Source organism: Drosophila busckii, chromosome 3L (assembly GCF_011750605.1).
Source record: "Drosophila busckii strain San Diego stock center, stock number 13000-0081.31 chromosome 3L, ASM1175060v1, whole genome shotgun sequence".
In the NCBI taxonomy this organism is placed as follows: Eukaryota; Metazoa; Arthropoda; class Insecta; order Diptera; family Drosophilidae; genus Drosophila; species Drosophila busckii.
This window is the reverse complement of record NC_046606.1, coordinates 13,996,339-14,012,392: the sequence shown is the minus strand read 5'-3', so window position 1 is coordinate 14,012,392 and position 16,054 is coordinate 13,996,339. Positions and strand designations below refer to the sequence as shown.

Genomic DNA, 16,054 nt, shown 5'->3' with positions numbered 1-16,054 from the left:
GCCACAAGCCACAAAATGGCGTCGAAAGCACTTCCGCTCAACTTAAAACAACAAAAAGCGCATGCAACGTGTGCAACTTCACTTTATTTTGCTTCATTTATTTATGATTTTTTTAATAACCCACCAACTCTGCATGTTGTGGCGACCCAGACACGCAGCCCAAAGCGCTGCTCCCAGTGCGTTAACAACTATTAGAAAATTGCAAAAAAATTGCGCTCACGTTTCGCCAAACATTTGGCGAACGCAACTTCCATTGCATGTGCCGCGGTCATTCGGACTGCAGCTTACAGATTTATAGGCAAGCAACGCCAAGCCAAGTCAAGTCAAGTTGCCATCAAGCATTTTAAACAGCTTTTCTTTATAGTTTATTAGACGCGTTGAGCTGACCAAACGTTTCACTGTGTGATGCATAATTCATGCGCCTTAAGCGTTTTCTTAACACAGCAAAGTTTTCACATGGCATTAAAGCTGGGCTAGCTCAATATTCTGTTGCTGCTATTAACGCTATTAAATTGCTTATTAAATTGCGCACACATTTGCTTTAATAGAATTTGGTTTTAGCCACATGAATGGAACGTTAACATTTATGGTTTCCACCTGGCAGCGCAGCGCGCACATTTATAAATGTCCTGCGGCTGCTGGTTGCCTCTTTTAAGCCCACTACATGCCACATGCCGCTCACACGCGCAACTAAAGCTTAGCAATCAAAATCGATAGTGCTCGAAATTCAAAGCATGAATTGAATGAATTTCAAACATTAATTGATTGAGTTTTTCCGCTTTTCTCTGTTGCTCTGTTGCTGCTGCTGCTGCAAAAAGCAATTACAGCAAACTTTCGGCATAAATATTAATATTGCAGACAATCAAAGTATTTGTCGTCGTAAAATTACAAAACGCAAACATTACAAACATATTGAGGCAGCTGTTGAACAAAAGACAAAACCCACGCAGCCAAGCTGCTGCTTTTGTTTTGATTATTTGTGTCGAAAAACACCCAAAAAACAACATAAACAATACAATTAAGTTGTCGAGCATTTAAATACCCTTCAACAAATGTCTTCACTCCATGTTTATGTGTTTGCTGCCACTTTGGGCAGATTTCCTGCGAATTCCAGCTCAAGGTTGTCAAAACTTTGCAAATTAACATAACAAATGTTTTGCATTTCATATGCCACTTTTAGTTGTGTGTGTTTGTGTGTGTGTGTGTGTGCCGCAAACGGAAACTGCTTAAAATATTAATATGCAAAACAATCCAAAATTTACTGTTGGGATGGGCTGGAGGGGGCTTTTAACAATTTGCGCTGATTTTGGTTTCTAGGCAGCGTCTCCAAAGCTTTGCAAACTTTTATGCGGCTGCTGCAAATTAATTTCTTTTTTCATGCGCCTAAAAGTAGACTGTGGCTTGCGCTGTTGTCAAGCCAACAGCATGAAATTGATTTTTGTCTGTAAGCTGGCGGCATTGATTACATTTTCATGCGGCTTTATTGGTATTTAATGTTTAATAGTTCATTTAAACTGTGTCTTGCTTCTAAGCTCAAGGCCAACATTAAATGCCTTGGCTATTAGCCAGCTCATATGTGCGGAGTCAATTGTTTTAATGCGATTAATTTTGCTAAGCAGCTTTGCTTTCTGATACAAAATTATTAAGGCACCAAGACAAACTTTAAGTAACAATAAAAAGAAGCATATAAATTAGGTTTAGTAAATAATTTATTATCCTCTTTTAATAGGCATAGCAAAAAGGAAACTATTCATTTATAACAAATGAAGATTAGCGAGTTTTATTTAGATTACTCAGAAGGAATTTGTAATAATCATAAACAATCATATAATTCTTATAATAAAATTATAAATACTAATGATAACGATCCTTGATTTAAGCATAAATAAACTTAAAGCTCAGACTATATATAGCTCAAAAGATATAGATTATATAGAACTTATTTTCTGGCAGCAGTTCATTATATAAAAATTTATTAAATTCTTACTGCATTATAGCTTGAATATTTTGACTAATATTTATTGGCTTAGCTAATCTCAATACATTTTGGATTTTAATAAATTTAAATAGAAATTTTTGTACAGCTCTAAAGTTTACTCATTCGCTCAACTGGAACTTGCTCATTGTTGAGTGTCCTGGTAAGTTGCACAGCCTTTGGTGGTCTATGAAGTTTCAGAAAGGGAATTATATGCTTTTCACACTCTTCAGGGTGTGTCAGATGTACGTGATGTTGACCAAGCACCTCGTAGAATTCATACTGCGGATTTTGATCAGCTAAAGTACTTTGCTCAGTAACAAATGGAGAATCTGAGGCCTTGATCATTAGGCAGGGAATGTTCTTAATGCGACTCAGCATGACAGCAGCTAGCTCGGGACCCACAGTAAATTGATGTAGCGCCTTGGTGCGCTCATCTCGGGAAAAGTATCAGGAAACAATTTTGACTTTGTTATGCTGCGATAGAGCAAATGGTGAGCCAGCTCTGGCGGCACTGCGTTATCGGTGCCCTGGGCAAGTATCTCACGCAGCTGAGCGAGTGTACAGGAGAGTGGCTCATCACCTTTGCCAGGTGTGTAGCGCCACTCATCTAATCTGGCATGTCTATTCAGATATAATTCATACCTTTTGTACCTATTCAGTTGTTGGCGGATGTACCATGTCCAGCGAGATGACCAGATCCACAGTATGTGGCGCCAGTGCAGTCCACCACATTGCGAGTGTCCCATTAACGACACCTTAGACCATTTGTAGGCCTTCATTACGCGCCCTATAATAGACACACATAATAGGCAAATGTGCCGAGCGTCCATGACCCGGCAGCTCTATGCAAAGCACGCCCAAATAATCCGGCAGTAATAAGCGTTCCAAAGCTGCCCAAATTGAACATCCAGCCGTGTATAGCCAAAATGAGGCGTGTCTGGCGATTACCATACCAGCGTCCCACAATGCGCACGTCTACGAACTGCAATGTAAACAAATTTACAACACACACTGTATAAACAAGTGCTATTAACTTATATCAGTTTACAATATTTTTGCCATGTCAAAACTTTGCACTTTGCCTTCTTTTTTGCTCTGTCGATTATCGCTGCCGTCTAGGCTAACCGGCAATTGATTAATGCCAATTTTATTTGTCTAATCGGTTTTTGTTCACTTTCATTTTTATGACTTTTATATTCATTGCTATCGAATCAGCTGTGCATCAACTGATAGTAAATTATTTCAAGTGCATGATCAAAGAGCTTTTGTCAGCGAGCGTATTTAAAGTGTATCAAAGTTTTGGCTATAGCCCACATTAATGCATTTTTGCTTATCAGTTATTAGCTTAATTCAATTTATTTTTTTTTTGGTAATACATTTGTGTGACATACACTTCACAGCTTTAAAGTTTACTCCTTTGCCGCCAGTTGAAAAACCTTCTCTTTTGCCTTTTCTTTGGCTCAGCTGTAGCCTCCTCATTGTTGAGTGACCAACTTGCTAGCTTGGGTGGTCTGTGATGCCGCAGAAAGGGAACTATATGCTTGGCAACCTCCTCAGCGTTTGTTAGATGCACATGATGTCGACCAGGCACCTCGTAGAACTCATAATGGGGATTTTGTTTAGCTAAAATCGTGCGACTCGGTAGAGTATCCTCATTCACATATGGGGACTCTGTGCCCTTGATGATTAGATAGGGTGTGTCCTGAATGCGACTGGCCATGGCAGCTGCTAGGTCCGCACTCATTGGAAATTGTTGATACCACTTGACGCGCGCATCTCGGGAGAAGTAGAATTTGTCTGGGAACAGCTGTGACTTGGTGACGCTGCGATAGAGCAAATGATGAGCCAGCTCTGCGGGCACTGAGTTGTCGCTGCCCTGGGCCATCAGCTGGCGCAGCTCAGAGAGCGAATAGGACGGCGGCTCCTGCACATTTCCAGCTTCGTAGCTTCGCTCATCCGCTATGGCAAACTTATTCAGAAATAATTTATGCACCTGTGGGTAAACAGGTGTAAGCAAGGGCGGATGTACAATGTCCAGCGAGATGACCAGATCCACAGTATGCGGCGCTAACGCAGCCCAGAGATAGCCCAATGCGCCACCTAGCGAGTGACCCATTATCGACACTTTGGACCACTTGTAGGCCTTCATTACGCGTCCAATAATTGACACATAGTCATGCACATGATAGCGCATGCCCGCTGGCAAATGTGCCGAGCGTCCATGGCCCGGCAGCTCTATGCAAAGCACGCCCAAGTAATCCGGCAGTAATGGTATAAGCGTTCCAAAGCTGCCCAAATTGTCCATCCAGCCGTGTATGGCTAATATAGGTCGCTCCTGGCGATTGCCATACCAGCGACCCACAATATCGCCCCAAGGCGCTTCAATGCGCACGTCTTCGAACTGCAATGTAAACAAATTTACAGCACACACAACAGCACAAATAAGTTCTGTTAACTTACATCAGTTAACGATATTGTGGCCATGTTAAACTTTGAACTTTGCCTGCTTTGCGTTTATCGCCGCTCCGCTCTCTAGGCCAACAACAATAGATTAGCGTTAGTTTTGCGCTGCAGTAAAATTCGCTTTATTCTTCCGCTTAACATTTAATTATTTCTTGCTGTGCAAACAGCTGTGCGTCAACTGAGACTCGTTTAATTCAAGAGCAAACACGTTGCGATCCAATGTGAGTGAGCTTTTGACATTGAGCATGTTATCAACAGCTGTTGGTGCTCACGAAAGCTTTTGCAAGCGAGCGCGAAACTTTAGCGAGAGCGCAAACAGCTGTTCATGCTCACAAACATGTGCGAGCTTTTAGTCAAGTAAACGTTTTGTTCTTGTTATTGGCTTTATTTTTGCATTAAAATTCCATTTAAATTCTTAACTTTTGTGCAGTGTAGCCTTTTATTGATTTACTTACTGCTAAGTTTGCTATTCTCATGCTTTAATGATCTTTTATCACTTTGTGGCTTTTATAATCTGCTTATCTGTTATATTTGGAGCAATAAATGTAAAATGAAATAAGAAATTGAATCAAGTGGAATGTAAATGTTTAGTGCTCTTATGAATTTAATTTCAATTAATTATCATTGACTTACTGCTTGTCTCTACTGCTTAAAGCTGTTTGATCTATTTATTTGCCTTTCCTTTTTGGCACTCTGGGGCGATTAATAAATACAAAACTTAGCTAAGCTCAGAGTTTACTTTGGGCAATGTGCCCTGCATCTGTCAGCTTATGAGCTGGCCTATGCTTATTAATGAATGGCACAATCCATGCAGCCAGCTGCTTGGGATCACTGATGAGCACATGATGTGGACCCTGCGCCAAGTGATACTCAAAGTGTGGATTCTGTTTGCGCAGCAGCTCCAAGGCAGGTATGGAGCCTTCGCTAATAAAGTTGGAGTCGCTGCACTTGATGACCATATAGGGTATATTGCTGATGCGTTTATTGAGCTCCTTGACCAGTCCAGCGCCACTCGGAAAGAGGCTAAAGTGCGCTAGGCGCGCATCCCTGGATATGTAATACTTATGCGGCTCTTCCGGAGCGGCCACAACGCTGCGTGCGACCAAAGGCTGAGCTTGGCATTTGTTAAGCGTTGGAGCGGGACCCCAGCGAGCGTTTTGCAGCTGCTCGTGGGAGTAAAGCTTGGGCTGCTTTTGTGGCTGCAACATGCGCTCCACGCTGTTGGCCATGTACTTGATGTAGGCGTCGCTTGTCTTATACGGTATAGTGAGCAGATCTATAGCAATAAGCAGATCCACATGCTCATGCGGATAGAACGAAGCGTACAAATTGCAGGCGATGGCGCCAAAGGAGTGACCCATCAGCGATACCTTCAACCATTGAAAGTGGCGCACCACACGCCTTATGGCCATCGTCCATTCATAAACGGAGTACTGCATGCCCGCCGGATAATGCGAGGAGCGTCCGTGTCCCGGCAGCTCAATGCAGAGCACGCCCAATTGCTTTGGCAGCAGCGGTATAAGACTCGAGAAGCTGCCCATGTTGTCCATCCAGCCGTGTATGGCCAGCAGCGGCCGCACGCGACGATTTCCATACCAGCGACAGGCCAGACGGCCCCAAGGCACGCCAATGTCAAAGTCCACAAACTGCGACAGCGTCAAAATACAAATTTAACATGTGACCTTTGGCTTACGAACTCTCCCGAAATTTACCTCAAGCTCAGTGCTTGCCATTTTGCTTTGAAGTTTTTTGTTCTGCTCTGCACTTTCGAAATTTCGCAATAAACTGCGAGGGCTTCAGCAACGCTGCTGCCCACAGTTCTTCATAAGCTACACCCTACAGCTTTTACATGCTGAGCTTATTAGCTGCAGTTGACAGCTTGCGACGCTCTTCAAGTGGAAGCTAGCGCCTGAATTGGCTGCAGTGCTGCCAGATTAGCATATTTCCGGCTAGAATTAAGCTTACAAAATATTTAAAGTCATAAATTCATTTATTGCTAGCATATGCTGCATGAACTTTAATTTATTGCTATTAACTATTTGGAGTTATTCTAAAAGCTACTTTAGAATTTTAAAATAGCAAATCTGGCAACACTGGTGTGCTATCCACAACATATTCTGCCATGCTCTCTGCTTTTCTCTTGCTTCTCCTATGTGTTCATATTTTTAAGCGATGAATTAAAGCATAGAACAAAGCATTTGATAATCTTTGAGTTGAAGGAAAAACTTAGATTAAAATTTCTTGTTTCAAAATTCGTAACAGAAAAACTTAAGCAGAAATAGATTAGGTAATTGTTGTATTTTGCTTTGATAATATTTAATTTATTTAAATTAAATTACTTATAGACACTGATGTAAATTTTTTGTTTAGACTTTTCAAATACAGTGACTTAAAAATTCTTGGCAGCTTTACTTACTTATCAACACCTTGCTTTTGATAAAAGGGCCTTAAGACTTGATATCTCTACTTTGTAGCTTTTGATTTTCATTTTGTTATAAATTTGTAACAAATTTACTGCTTCCTAATCTGTTTGTGCATGTAATAAAACAAAAACAAATTACAAGATCACAATTGATAAGATGGAACGTGATTCTTTTCCATATTACTTTGAACATATTTGCGCTGGAAACTCTTGGAATGGCAAATTTGAAGTCTATTCCTTCTCAGATTCACAACCTTTAACCTTTCAGTTAGTTAAGTTATCTTCAATGTTGAACAGCTTTAACTTCCTTTCGTTGTCTGTTTGCATGATTTATAAATTGCTTTGTTTCCATGGAAGCGCTTTAAATAATTTCAACTACACTTGAGGTATTCGTTACAATTTGCCGGTTGCTGTTGCTATTTGGGTGACAAAGTTGACACGCCCATAGAATTTGCATGGCATTGTGTTAAATTTCCGTTGCAGTTGGCAGTTGCAAGTGCCAAAAGACATAGCAGTTATATATATATACATATATCCACTATATGTTTTGTATATTTAATTTATGTTTGCGTAATTTATCATGTCAGCTTTGAACTTAGAGACAGACAGACAGACCCACATACAACTAAATGGAGAAAGAGGCAGGCTGGGAGGCTGGGAGGCTGTGAGGCTAGTGCGTTGCCATTTGGGTTGACTTCCCGCTCAGGCTCCCTTAAGACTTTCATTGAATTGCTATGCAAATTGTCTTGAGTGAGTGAGAGTGCCATTTTGCAGGCGAAAGCAAAGCAGAGCCGAGCTATACCTTCTGTACATATACTTATGGCATATATATTTAGTAGTTGGGGGGGGGGGGGGGTGTGCGCTGCTCTGGTTGGCCTTGAATCCATAATTTGCGTGTCAACGGCAGCGTACCGAAAATTTTGCGCACATAATTGAGTTCAAGCATTTGGAAGCCAATTATGATTTCCACAATTTTCAGAAGGCAGCCTCAGGGCTGCTGGAGGAGATCTCGCTCGCTTTTTTGGCATTGCCTTTTGTGCTTGCGCTTTTCTCTCCTCAATCAACTCGAGCTACAAACAGAGAACCAAACCGAACCGAAGCGAACTGAACCTTTGGGTATACGTCTTGCCTTTAATTGCTTCTGCCACTTAACATATGCAAATTAATTTTCAGTTCTCTCTACCACACGCTCTTTCTCTCTCTCTCTCTGCATCTCTCTTGCTATCTTGCTTTAACCATTTTGTTTGGTTTTCATTTGGTTGGCGCATATTATTGAGTGTGCGCCCTACTTTTTGCTAGTGGTTAACACTTATTTCACTTTTCTTTTACTTTTGCTGTGTCCTTTTTGACACCTTAAGTGCCAGACTGATCTGACAGTTGCCTGATAAATATTTATGATAGCTGCCAACAATGCTGAAAGGCTTAAGCATCACCCCCAAGCAACCAAAGAAGAGAGAGAGAGAGAGAGAGAGACGTTTATTTTTCATTTTGGTGTGTCCCTAGATAAACAATGTGCACACACACACATGTATGTGCCAGAGGGAAATAGGGTGCCAATGTTACCTATGCTTAAACTGAGTTGCTTTCACGCTCCAGCTGTTAGCTAAGCGAATGTGTGTCTATGTGTGTGTGTCTGTGCTTTATCCCGTAGCTGAGCTGTTCAACAAAAGACAACACCGGAAGTAGATTGCTGCTGCTTCAGCTCAACACTTTAGTTGCCCTACTGCTCATACGCATTACAACAACAACAAAAAAAACTTATAAAATGCGACAACAATTCCAGCTGGATTCTTGCCACTTGCCACACACTCCACTCCACTCCACTCTGCATTGTTATGTCTATCTCTGGGCCCTTTAAAAGGCAACAATAGCATCCGTTAGGTGAACACACAAACACACAAAATTGCATTAAGAAATCATTTGCCAAATTTGCAGTTTTCTTTTTCATTTTTTTGTTGCTCTGCATTTATTTTCTTTATACTGTTGTTTGCTCTACTCGTAGTTCGGGGCTCAGCGATGTAATCTAATTTTAATGAATTATTTTCACACGAAAATTACTTAAGCTAAAAAGTTTCGTTTTGTGGTCATGTTGCCTGCTGTTGGTTTTTCAGCCTTTTTTTTGCTGCTCTAACCAAATGCATTTGTTAAACATGCACATGCGTGTGTGTGTCTGTGTGTGTGTGTGTGTGTGTGTTTGCTATTTTATTGGCAGCGTAATTACACACAAGCCAAGCAAATTTACATTTCGGGTGCGCATTTCTCATTTGCATGCGCAATAAAAACCACAATTCGAACAACGCGTGCAACGTTTAAAATTACGTTGATATTCTGCTCTAAAGTTGTTGCATAAAAAGCTTTGAAAAGTGCGTTTGTTTATTTAGTTAATATTTGAACATTTGCTGTTAAAAAGCAGCAAAAGGATTCTCAGGCTAACGCTGAAAAGCTTCAAGTGAATTTAAAATTTATTTAAATTCAGCTTCCTTTTCCAAGGACTCAATATCAATGTATCCTCTCAACATATTTCACTGTAAATAATTTAAGCATGTACTTCGGTTGGGAAGTTGGAATTCTGAGAATTAAAGCATTAAAATAAAAATTTTCTTTACCGCCAAAATTTATTCAAACTGATTTTAAATATCTACTTAGTCGTTCTCGCTTTATCTTTTGTGTAAACCTTAGAGCTAAGCACCTTTTATTTAGAAACTTACTAGCTTATTTTTTTTAATAAATTTAGTGAACCAAACTTTTCTATTAAATAAATTTAAATTGCTGCGTTGCCAAACTTTCAATTTAGCAATTAATTTAAGTGGTTCGCTTCCATTAATTATATCTGCATTTTAAAACAGAACAGCCAAAATAGTTTATGGCGCTAATCTCATTGCGCTTAATCAATTTCTGCACACTCAGTCCTTTATTTCCATTAGGGGAACAAAGAATCATGACCATGACGTATACGTAATATAAACAGCATGCATACTTTAACCCAAAGTGTGCGCTCACATATTGACACTTGAGGCCAATAGAAAAACAAAGAAAAAGCCCTAAGATTAATTAGGCGCAAAATTTATGATTATAGCCCCAAAAGTGAAGTAGCAAACATTTGTTTATTGTTGGTTTATTTAATTTATTGGTTGCTCTCTCTCTCTTGGCTTAATAATTAATATGCCTAATTTATGCACTGTCATTGATATATTTTTGCTACGGAATTTGTCACGCATAAATCTGTGCGTACAGTGGGGCAAAATCCCAATCCCAACTACTTCACCAAGCCCATTTCATAATTCAAAAACTCGGGAGAATTTATGCGCTTGGACAAGTGTTATCTGGGCACAAACATTTTCGTTTGCCTCGGTGGCAACAATTTTCGGTCACTTGAGCCGCATGCCAAACGTAATTTACGAGTGCCACACACGCTCCAAGAGTCCAGACCGAATATGCGTGCGTGTGTGTGTGGCCAAGACAATTGCGGCGGATCGCATTGCTAGGCAAAAGTCGAAACATTTGCCAGTTGCTACTAGTGTAGCCAACTTACCTGCTGCTGCGAGTGCGTGCACATAGCTAACAATTCTACTGAATAGACTATTACACTGGCAGAAAATGTGTAACGAATAAATAGAAAGAAAGAGCCTAGAATTAAATTCTATGGTACAATTGGTATAGCCAGAGCAACAAAGCCCTTCAGGCTGATTTTTTTGTTATTCTAATTTCTTATTTTTAATTTATTTGTTAATTTAATGAAGTCTCTTATGTTGTTTGGGTTGATTTAAATAAAATAATTGGGCTACCTTTTAGTGAAAGTGAAAATGACTGTAATAGAAAATCTCTAACTCTTAAAAATCTAGTAAAGGCTTTAAAGAGTCGAAATTATTCAAGAATATTCTGACATATTCAAAAGATAAATTAAATGTACAAATAATGCTTAAATCAGTATTTATACCAATAATTAAACAAATTGTAAATAGAACAGAAAAAATGTCTGAAACTTATATTTTTCATACATTTATTTTTATAACCAACAAATCCAGAATTTCTCGTAGTTAATTTTTCATTATTTAATCAATTAGTAAAGCAAGCGCTTCATCTTCTAAATATTACAATAAAAAATTAAATATTGTACAAGAATATCAATCACTTTATTTAAATAGGTAAGCCATACTATATATAGCTAGCTATATACTGTATATAGCTGAAATTGAATAAATTGAATATTCTCCCCACCTAAGTTCCAATTGTCAATAAGCCTGGAATTCTTCGCAAATGAAACTCTTCTCTTTAAATTCTAGCAAAAGTTAAGTCAGCACAGTGACGCAAACTTACAGCTTCCAGTATTATATTAGATTATTTTATTTTAATGTCTTTAAGAAGAGTTTTAATTTTTCTCTACGTGCATTGATTCAAAAATGTTTGCTGCCTCAACTCGCAATGCATAGAGCCATGTACTGCGTGCATGTGTCGTTGCTTAGTCCGCTCATAAATTTACGTTTTGGTTGACTGTTGCAACAACGCTTTTGCCACTTAGTCGTACCTACGGTTGCAAGCCAAGAGCTATGCCATGTTAGTTGAAGTTGCAACTGCTACTCACAGGCAAAAGTTACAAACGATTTGTTTTAGCTCTGTCTATCTCTCTCTTGTGCTCTCTTCTATTTTTGCAGCTGCAGTGTCTAAAAATTGCTTCAAAATTGGTAACTGCTTTGAATCCCTTTAGTAATTGGAAATTTTAGTTGGGCGGGCTCGGCTCGGGCACAAAAAAGTTTGTAATGCGAAAGTTTATTTTTGATTCTCTGTCTGAGCCCCACAAAACAGACAAAATTTTTGGCAACTGCACTAAAGCTCAACACACTCGTATAAATTGTTGGCATTTTGTGACCAGTAATTGAACTTTACAAAACTGTCACAATAGTTCAACACGCTCTGGTAATTAGAACTGGGCCAAAATGCTTTCAATTGTGGTGCGTAGTATTTATTATTGTAAATTTGATTGCGAAATTGTCAATTGCCAGTCAATGCATAAATTTATGGCATAAATCAAACCGAGTCAACGGAATCAATGAAAATTTATAAAACAATTTTCAGCTAGTCAGCAGCATAGTTATAAATGAGTTATGGGCCCGATCTGCCAGAATTATTAATTTAGTAATTTAGTATGTGATTTCTGCTTATTTAGTATGCATTTATTTTTGGCTAAATAAATTCAATCAATTGTTGTAAATTCAAAATGCATTTTTCTTGAACAGCTTTTTGCTCAATTGATATTGGAATCTCGTATTCATAGCCACAACTTTTGCATTAATCCTATTTGCTAATAGCTTTTAGGGCTTCGGTTTTTTAATTAAAAACAAATGCATAAATATTATTTTTATGCAAAGCTGCTGCAATTTGCATGAAATCCAATTAAACTTTTTATCTGTGCAGAGTTTTATTTGTAAAATAAATCATACGCACTGTTGTCTCAGTACCAAGTTAAAAACTAAATTGCAATCAAGATAAATAACTGAGCAGCAGCAGCAGCAGAGCGACTGCGTCCGGGCAGACAAGTTGACATGTGCACATTATTCGCTCAAGCAGATAAGCTTTGTTGCTCGGCTTATTTAACCAGCCAGCCAGACAAGTCAAGCCCGGATAAGTTTGATTGCTGCAGCTCTTTCCGCCTTTCTGGCCAAATCAAGAATATGCCCAAAAACTGCCGCCACAAATTTCTATCGTGCTTAAGCCTTTTGGCCCAAGACACTACAAAAAAAAAAAGAAGAGTTGGCAACGCGGCACGTTCCAACTTGCCTCAACAACATTTGCATTTGAATTTGCATTTCACATTGCTTTGGTTTTACTTTTTGTTTGCGCCCAGCAATTTCTATTTATTCACTTTTTGGCTGCCGCTTTTAGTTGCTCGTTTGCTGTTTACTATTTGCCAATGGCGGATGGCGTGTAATTTGTTGCAACAACATGCACAACAACAACAGCAGCAGCAGCAACGTTGGCAACTGCAATTGCAAGTGCTGCTCCTTTTTGTGTTTTGTGATATCAATGTAAATTTTAATTTGTTTGGCAAATATTTTAGCCAACAATTTTGTGGCAGCAATTGAGCTGTAAAATTGCTAAAAGCCAAAAAATAAATCAACAGTAAATTTGAAAAGAAATAACAGCAAATCAAGTGCTAGTAAGTGAAACGTTTAGAGCATTCAAAGTGAGGCATAGGCGACTTAGACAATGCGCTGTAAATTTCAAAAAGCAAATAAAAATGAAATTAATAAAATAAAATTATAGAATACATTGCTTAAAGATTGAGAATAGTGAGTAAAAATAGTTACAAATTTTTACTATATAAATAAATTCAGAAAATAAATAATAAAAAATAAATATATCAATTTGAATTATAAAAAGTATAAAAAACAATTAAATTTTTGTTTTGTATGACAAAAATAGAAAATAAGAGTTTTATTTTCAGTGGACACCTACAGAAGTTGAAAGTATAAATAAGTATAAATTTATTCTAAAAATTCTGTAACTTATATTGCCCTCTCTAGACTCAAGATTATGTGAAATGTCTTAAGTTAATTGCTTTGGAATCGAAAACTAGTTACCCCAAGAAAGTTTAATTTGATTACAAGAGCAGTAAAAAGCTGTTGCTAGTCCTCAGTCCATGCTGACCACAGAGAGAAAAAAGTTTGTTAGACAAGGAGCCCAAGGGCATTAGCCACTGCAAAATGCACTTGGAGGTCAAACAAATTCATGCCAGGCATAAACTAATACAACTTCAAGTTGCGTTGGGGGCTCGGTAAGTGTAGAGCACTTGTTTTACTTTTGATTTGTTGCTGCATTTGAGTGCAGAATGTAAAAAGTTTACCCGGCAGCGCACAAAAGTTGATCGAAACTAAGTGGCAAAACATTTGCACGCATGTTGGCTGCAACAAGCTACCGAGCGACCCTCGCCAGCGTCCCTAAGCACCTTCAGTTATGACAGACTCTCCTTTTTCAATTTGTAATTTGTGCTTCTGCTTGGCTTGCAAGTTTTTGCTACTTTTCATGCTCGCGACAGTTTAAAAGCGCAACCAACTTGCCTTGCCGCGTTGACAGGCCCAGTGCCGTGTCTGCCGCTGTCAGCCACGTGTACACGCGTGTATGTGTGTGTGTGTGTGTGTGACAGCAAACGTTTGGCCTTGCCTCTCAAACGAACACTCAGCATAATTGGGCGGGCGCCAATAAAAGAAAAAAAATTTAAGTGCGCCTTAATTGAAATTGGCTTTGACTCTCTACACTGACTCCACTAAATATGTGAACGGTGCAGCATTTTATTTCTTTAGCGCTTATCGTAATGCAAACAAACGAACGCAAAATAAAACAGCGAAAAATCAAGAAAATTGTTTAAATTGCAACTGAAAAATGCGGCGCCAGCAAAAAGCTGACAAACTAAATGAGCCAAGGGGCCAGGCCAAGCCAGGCCACTGTCGCTGCTGGCTCGCGGCCTCTGCTCCTGCTTCTGCGATAAAATAAATAAAATTGTCATTTTATGCAAATGGCCGAGGCGCAAGTGAAAGAGCAACAAAGCTGCGCATATTATGTGGCATAGAGTCCACAGTATCTGTTTTATTTCAAATTGAAAGCAGTCAGCAAACTAAATCGGATAACAAGACTCCAATATAGCTAAGTAAAACATTTAAATTTCTATAATGTGTGCGCGCAGGATAAAGCAAATGTTTTTATATTATGTCCAAGTAATGAATTCATTTTTTAACAATCTACAATTTTTATTCACATTTAAATTAAAGTGAAGCAATCACAGTGAAGCGAAGATAACAGAGCGAATAGAGGAAGCAATCGTCTGCATTTTATACAATTACGCTTAAGACTTGACTTTGTTACATTAGCATTATATTTGCCATAACTTACTCAATAATCATTCGATTGTTAAATGATTTGCTATTTTGACTAATGCGGGCAGCAAAGCACTGAGAGAAAATGACAAAGTGAAAGCGATTTGCATTGAACAATTTTGATTCTCAATCAGAATTCAACATAGACTTATCTATAATTGCAGTTCGTGATTTATAGAACTTATAAAAAAAAGCAGCCTTCAAAATTTAGCATTTATTAAATAAATATACCCAATTTAGTACTTTTTATTTGAATATTAAATTATGTCTACAAGTGTTTCAGTTGAAATAATAATTTTTACTATAAAAAAAAATTAAAAATTTAATTTGCAAATTTATATGTTATTGTGGTTTTTAATTAAACAATAAAATAATTAATAGTCATGAAGTATTTGAAAACTGACATAAAAAACGATTAAGCAATAAAGCAAGTTGCAACCAGTGTTGCCATATTAGCTTATTATAAGCTTGATCTAGCTTATTTTTTGAGGTCAAACAGCTTGCAAAATAATAGAAGTGCTTTAAGCTTGAACTCTAGCTAATTTAAATTTTGGTCTTTGGTTTTCATAATTCTATAAAATTTGCAGGCATTAACTTTTTTTTTAACTCAAGAATAGGTTTTAATACTCTCCGACCTTTTTTTTTAGGTCTTCACATGAGTTTTGACGAAAATTTTGAATCTAGCTTATTATAGCTTATTTTTTCCCTCAATCTAGCTTATGTTGCCTCTCAAAATATGGCTGTAACCTAAGCTGCTCTCTCTCTCTCTCTCTCTCTCTCTCATGGCTAACACATCCTTTAGGCGATTGCATTCTGACATAAGCCGAAGGCTATGCAATTCAAGCTGCTGCATTTGCCATTAAGTTTTATAACAAAAAAGCAATTCGATTGCCTAAGCTCTACTATAAGCAAGGCAAGCAATTCAATCCATTACTACGCTTCACTCTCTCTCTCTCTCTCTCTCTCTCTTTCACATTCAGCAAATGTGCGCTCATTTCAAACTTATTACATAATTAATAATTACACACAGATAGATCCAGAGCCAAAGCCAGAGCCAAAAGTATTTTAATAACCCATCAGAGCACAGGCCATTGAGTGCTCAAGTTGCCTATGTATGCGTGTATACGTGTGTTTATGTGTGTGTGTGTGCTGGAAATCAATGTGTGAAACGTGCTAATTGCGGCAGCTGTGCAAATGTGTATCTTGGCTATTTGATAGTGGGCCATCATTTTGATGACTTTGGGGTCCGTCACAATCCAGCATAGACACACACACACACACACACACACCCACAATAACTGACCGAGTACTAGTTTAATGTGT

At 38.4% G+C, this 16,054-nt stretch overlaps 2 protein-coding genes and 1 pseudogene across 2 annotated transcripts; all 3 read right to left on the bottom strand.

The window, feature by feature from the left end:
• Positions 1-2,086: 2,086 nt before the first annotated feature.
• Positions 2,087-3,158, bottom strand: LOC108597912 (annotated as a pseudogene).
• A 160-nt stretch (positions 3,159-3,318) lies between these two features.
• Positions 3,319-4,605, bottom strand: LOC108598995 (probable serine hydrolase). Its single transcript, XM_017985771.1, has 2 exons — positions 4,439-4,605; positions 3,319-4,379 (listed from the first exon to the last, which is right to left on the bottom strand). The coding sequence occupies exons 1-2, from the start codon at positions 4,460-4,462 to the stop codon at positions 3,381-3,383; spliced, it is 1,023 nt and encodes a 340-aa protein (XP_017841260.1). The 5' UTR covers positions 4,463-4,605; the 3' UTR covers positions 3,319-3,380.
• Positions 4,606-5,169: 564 nt separating this feature from the next.
• LOC108597913 (serine hydrolase-like protein) lies at positions 5,170-6,174 on the bottom strand. The gene is made up of 2 exons (XM_017984530.1): positions 6,154-6,174; positions 5,170-6,087 (listed from the first exon to the last, which is right to left on the bottom strand). Exons 1-2 carry the CDS (start codon positions 6,172-6,174, stop codon positions 5,170-5,172), a joined length of 939 nt encoding a protein of 312 aa, XP_017840019.1.
• Between the last annotated feature and the right edge of the window lie 9,880 nt (positions 6,175-16,054).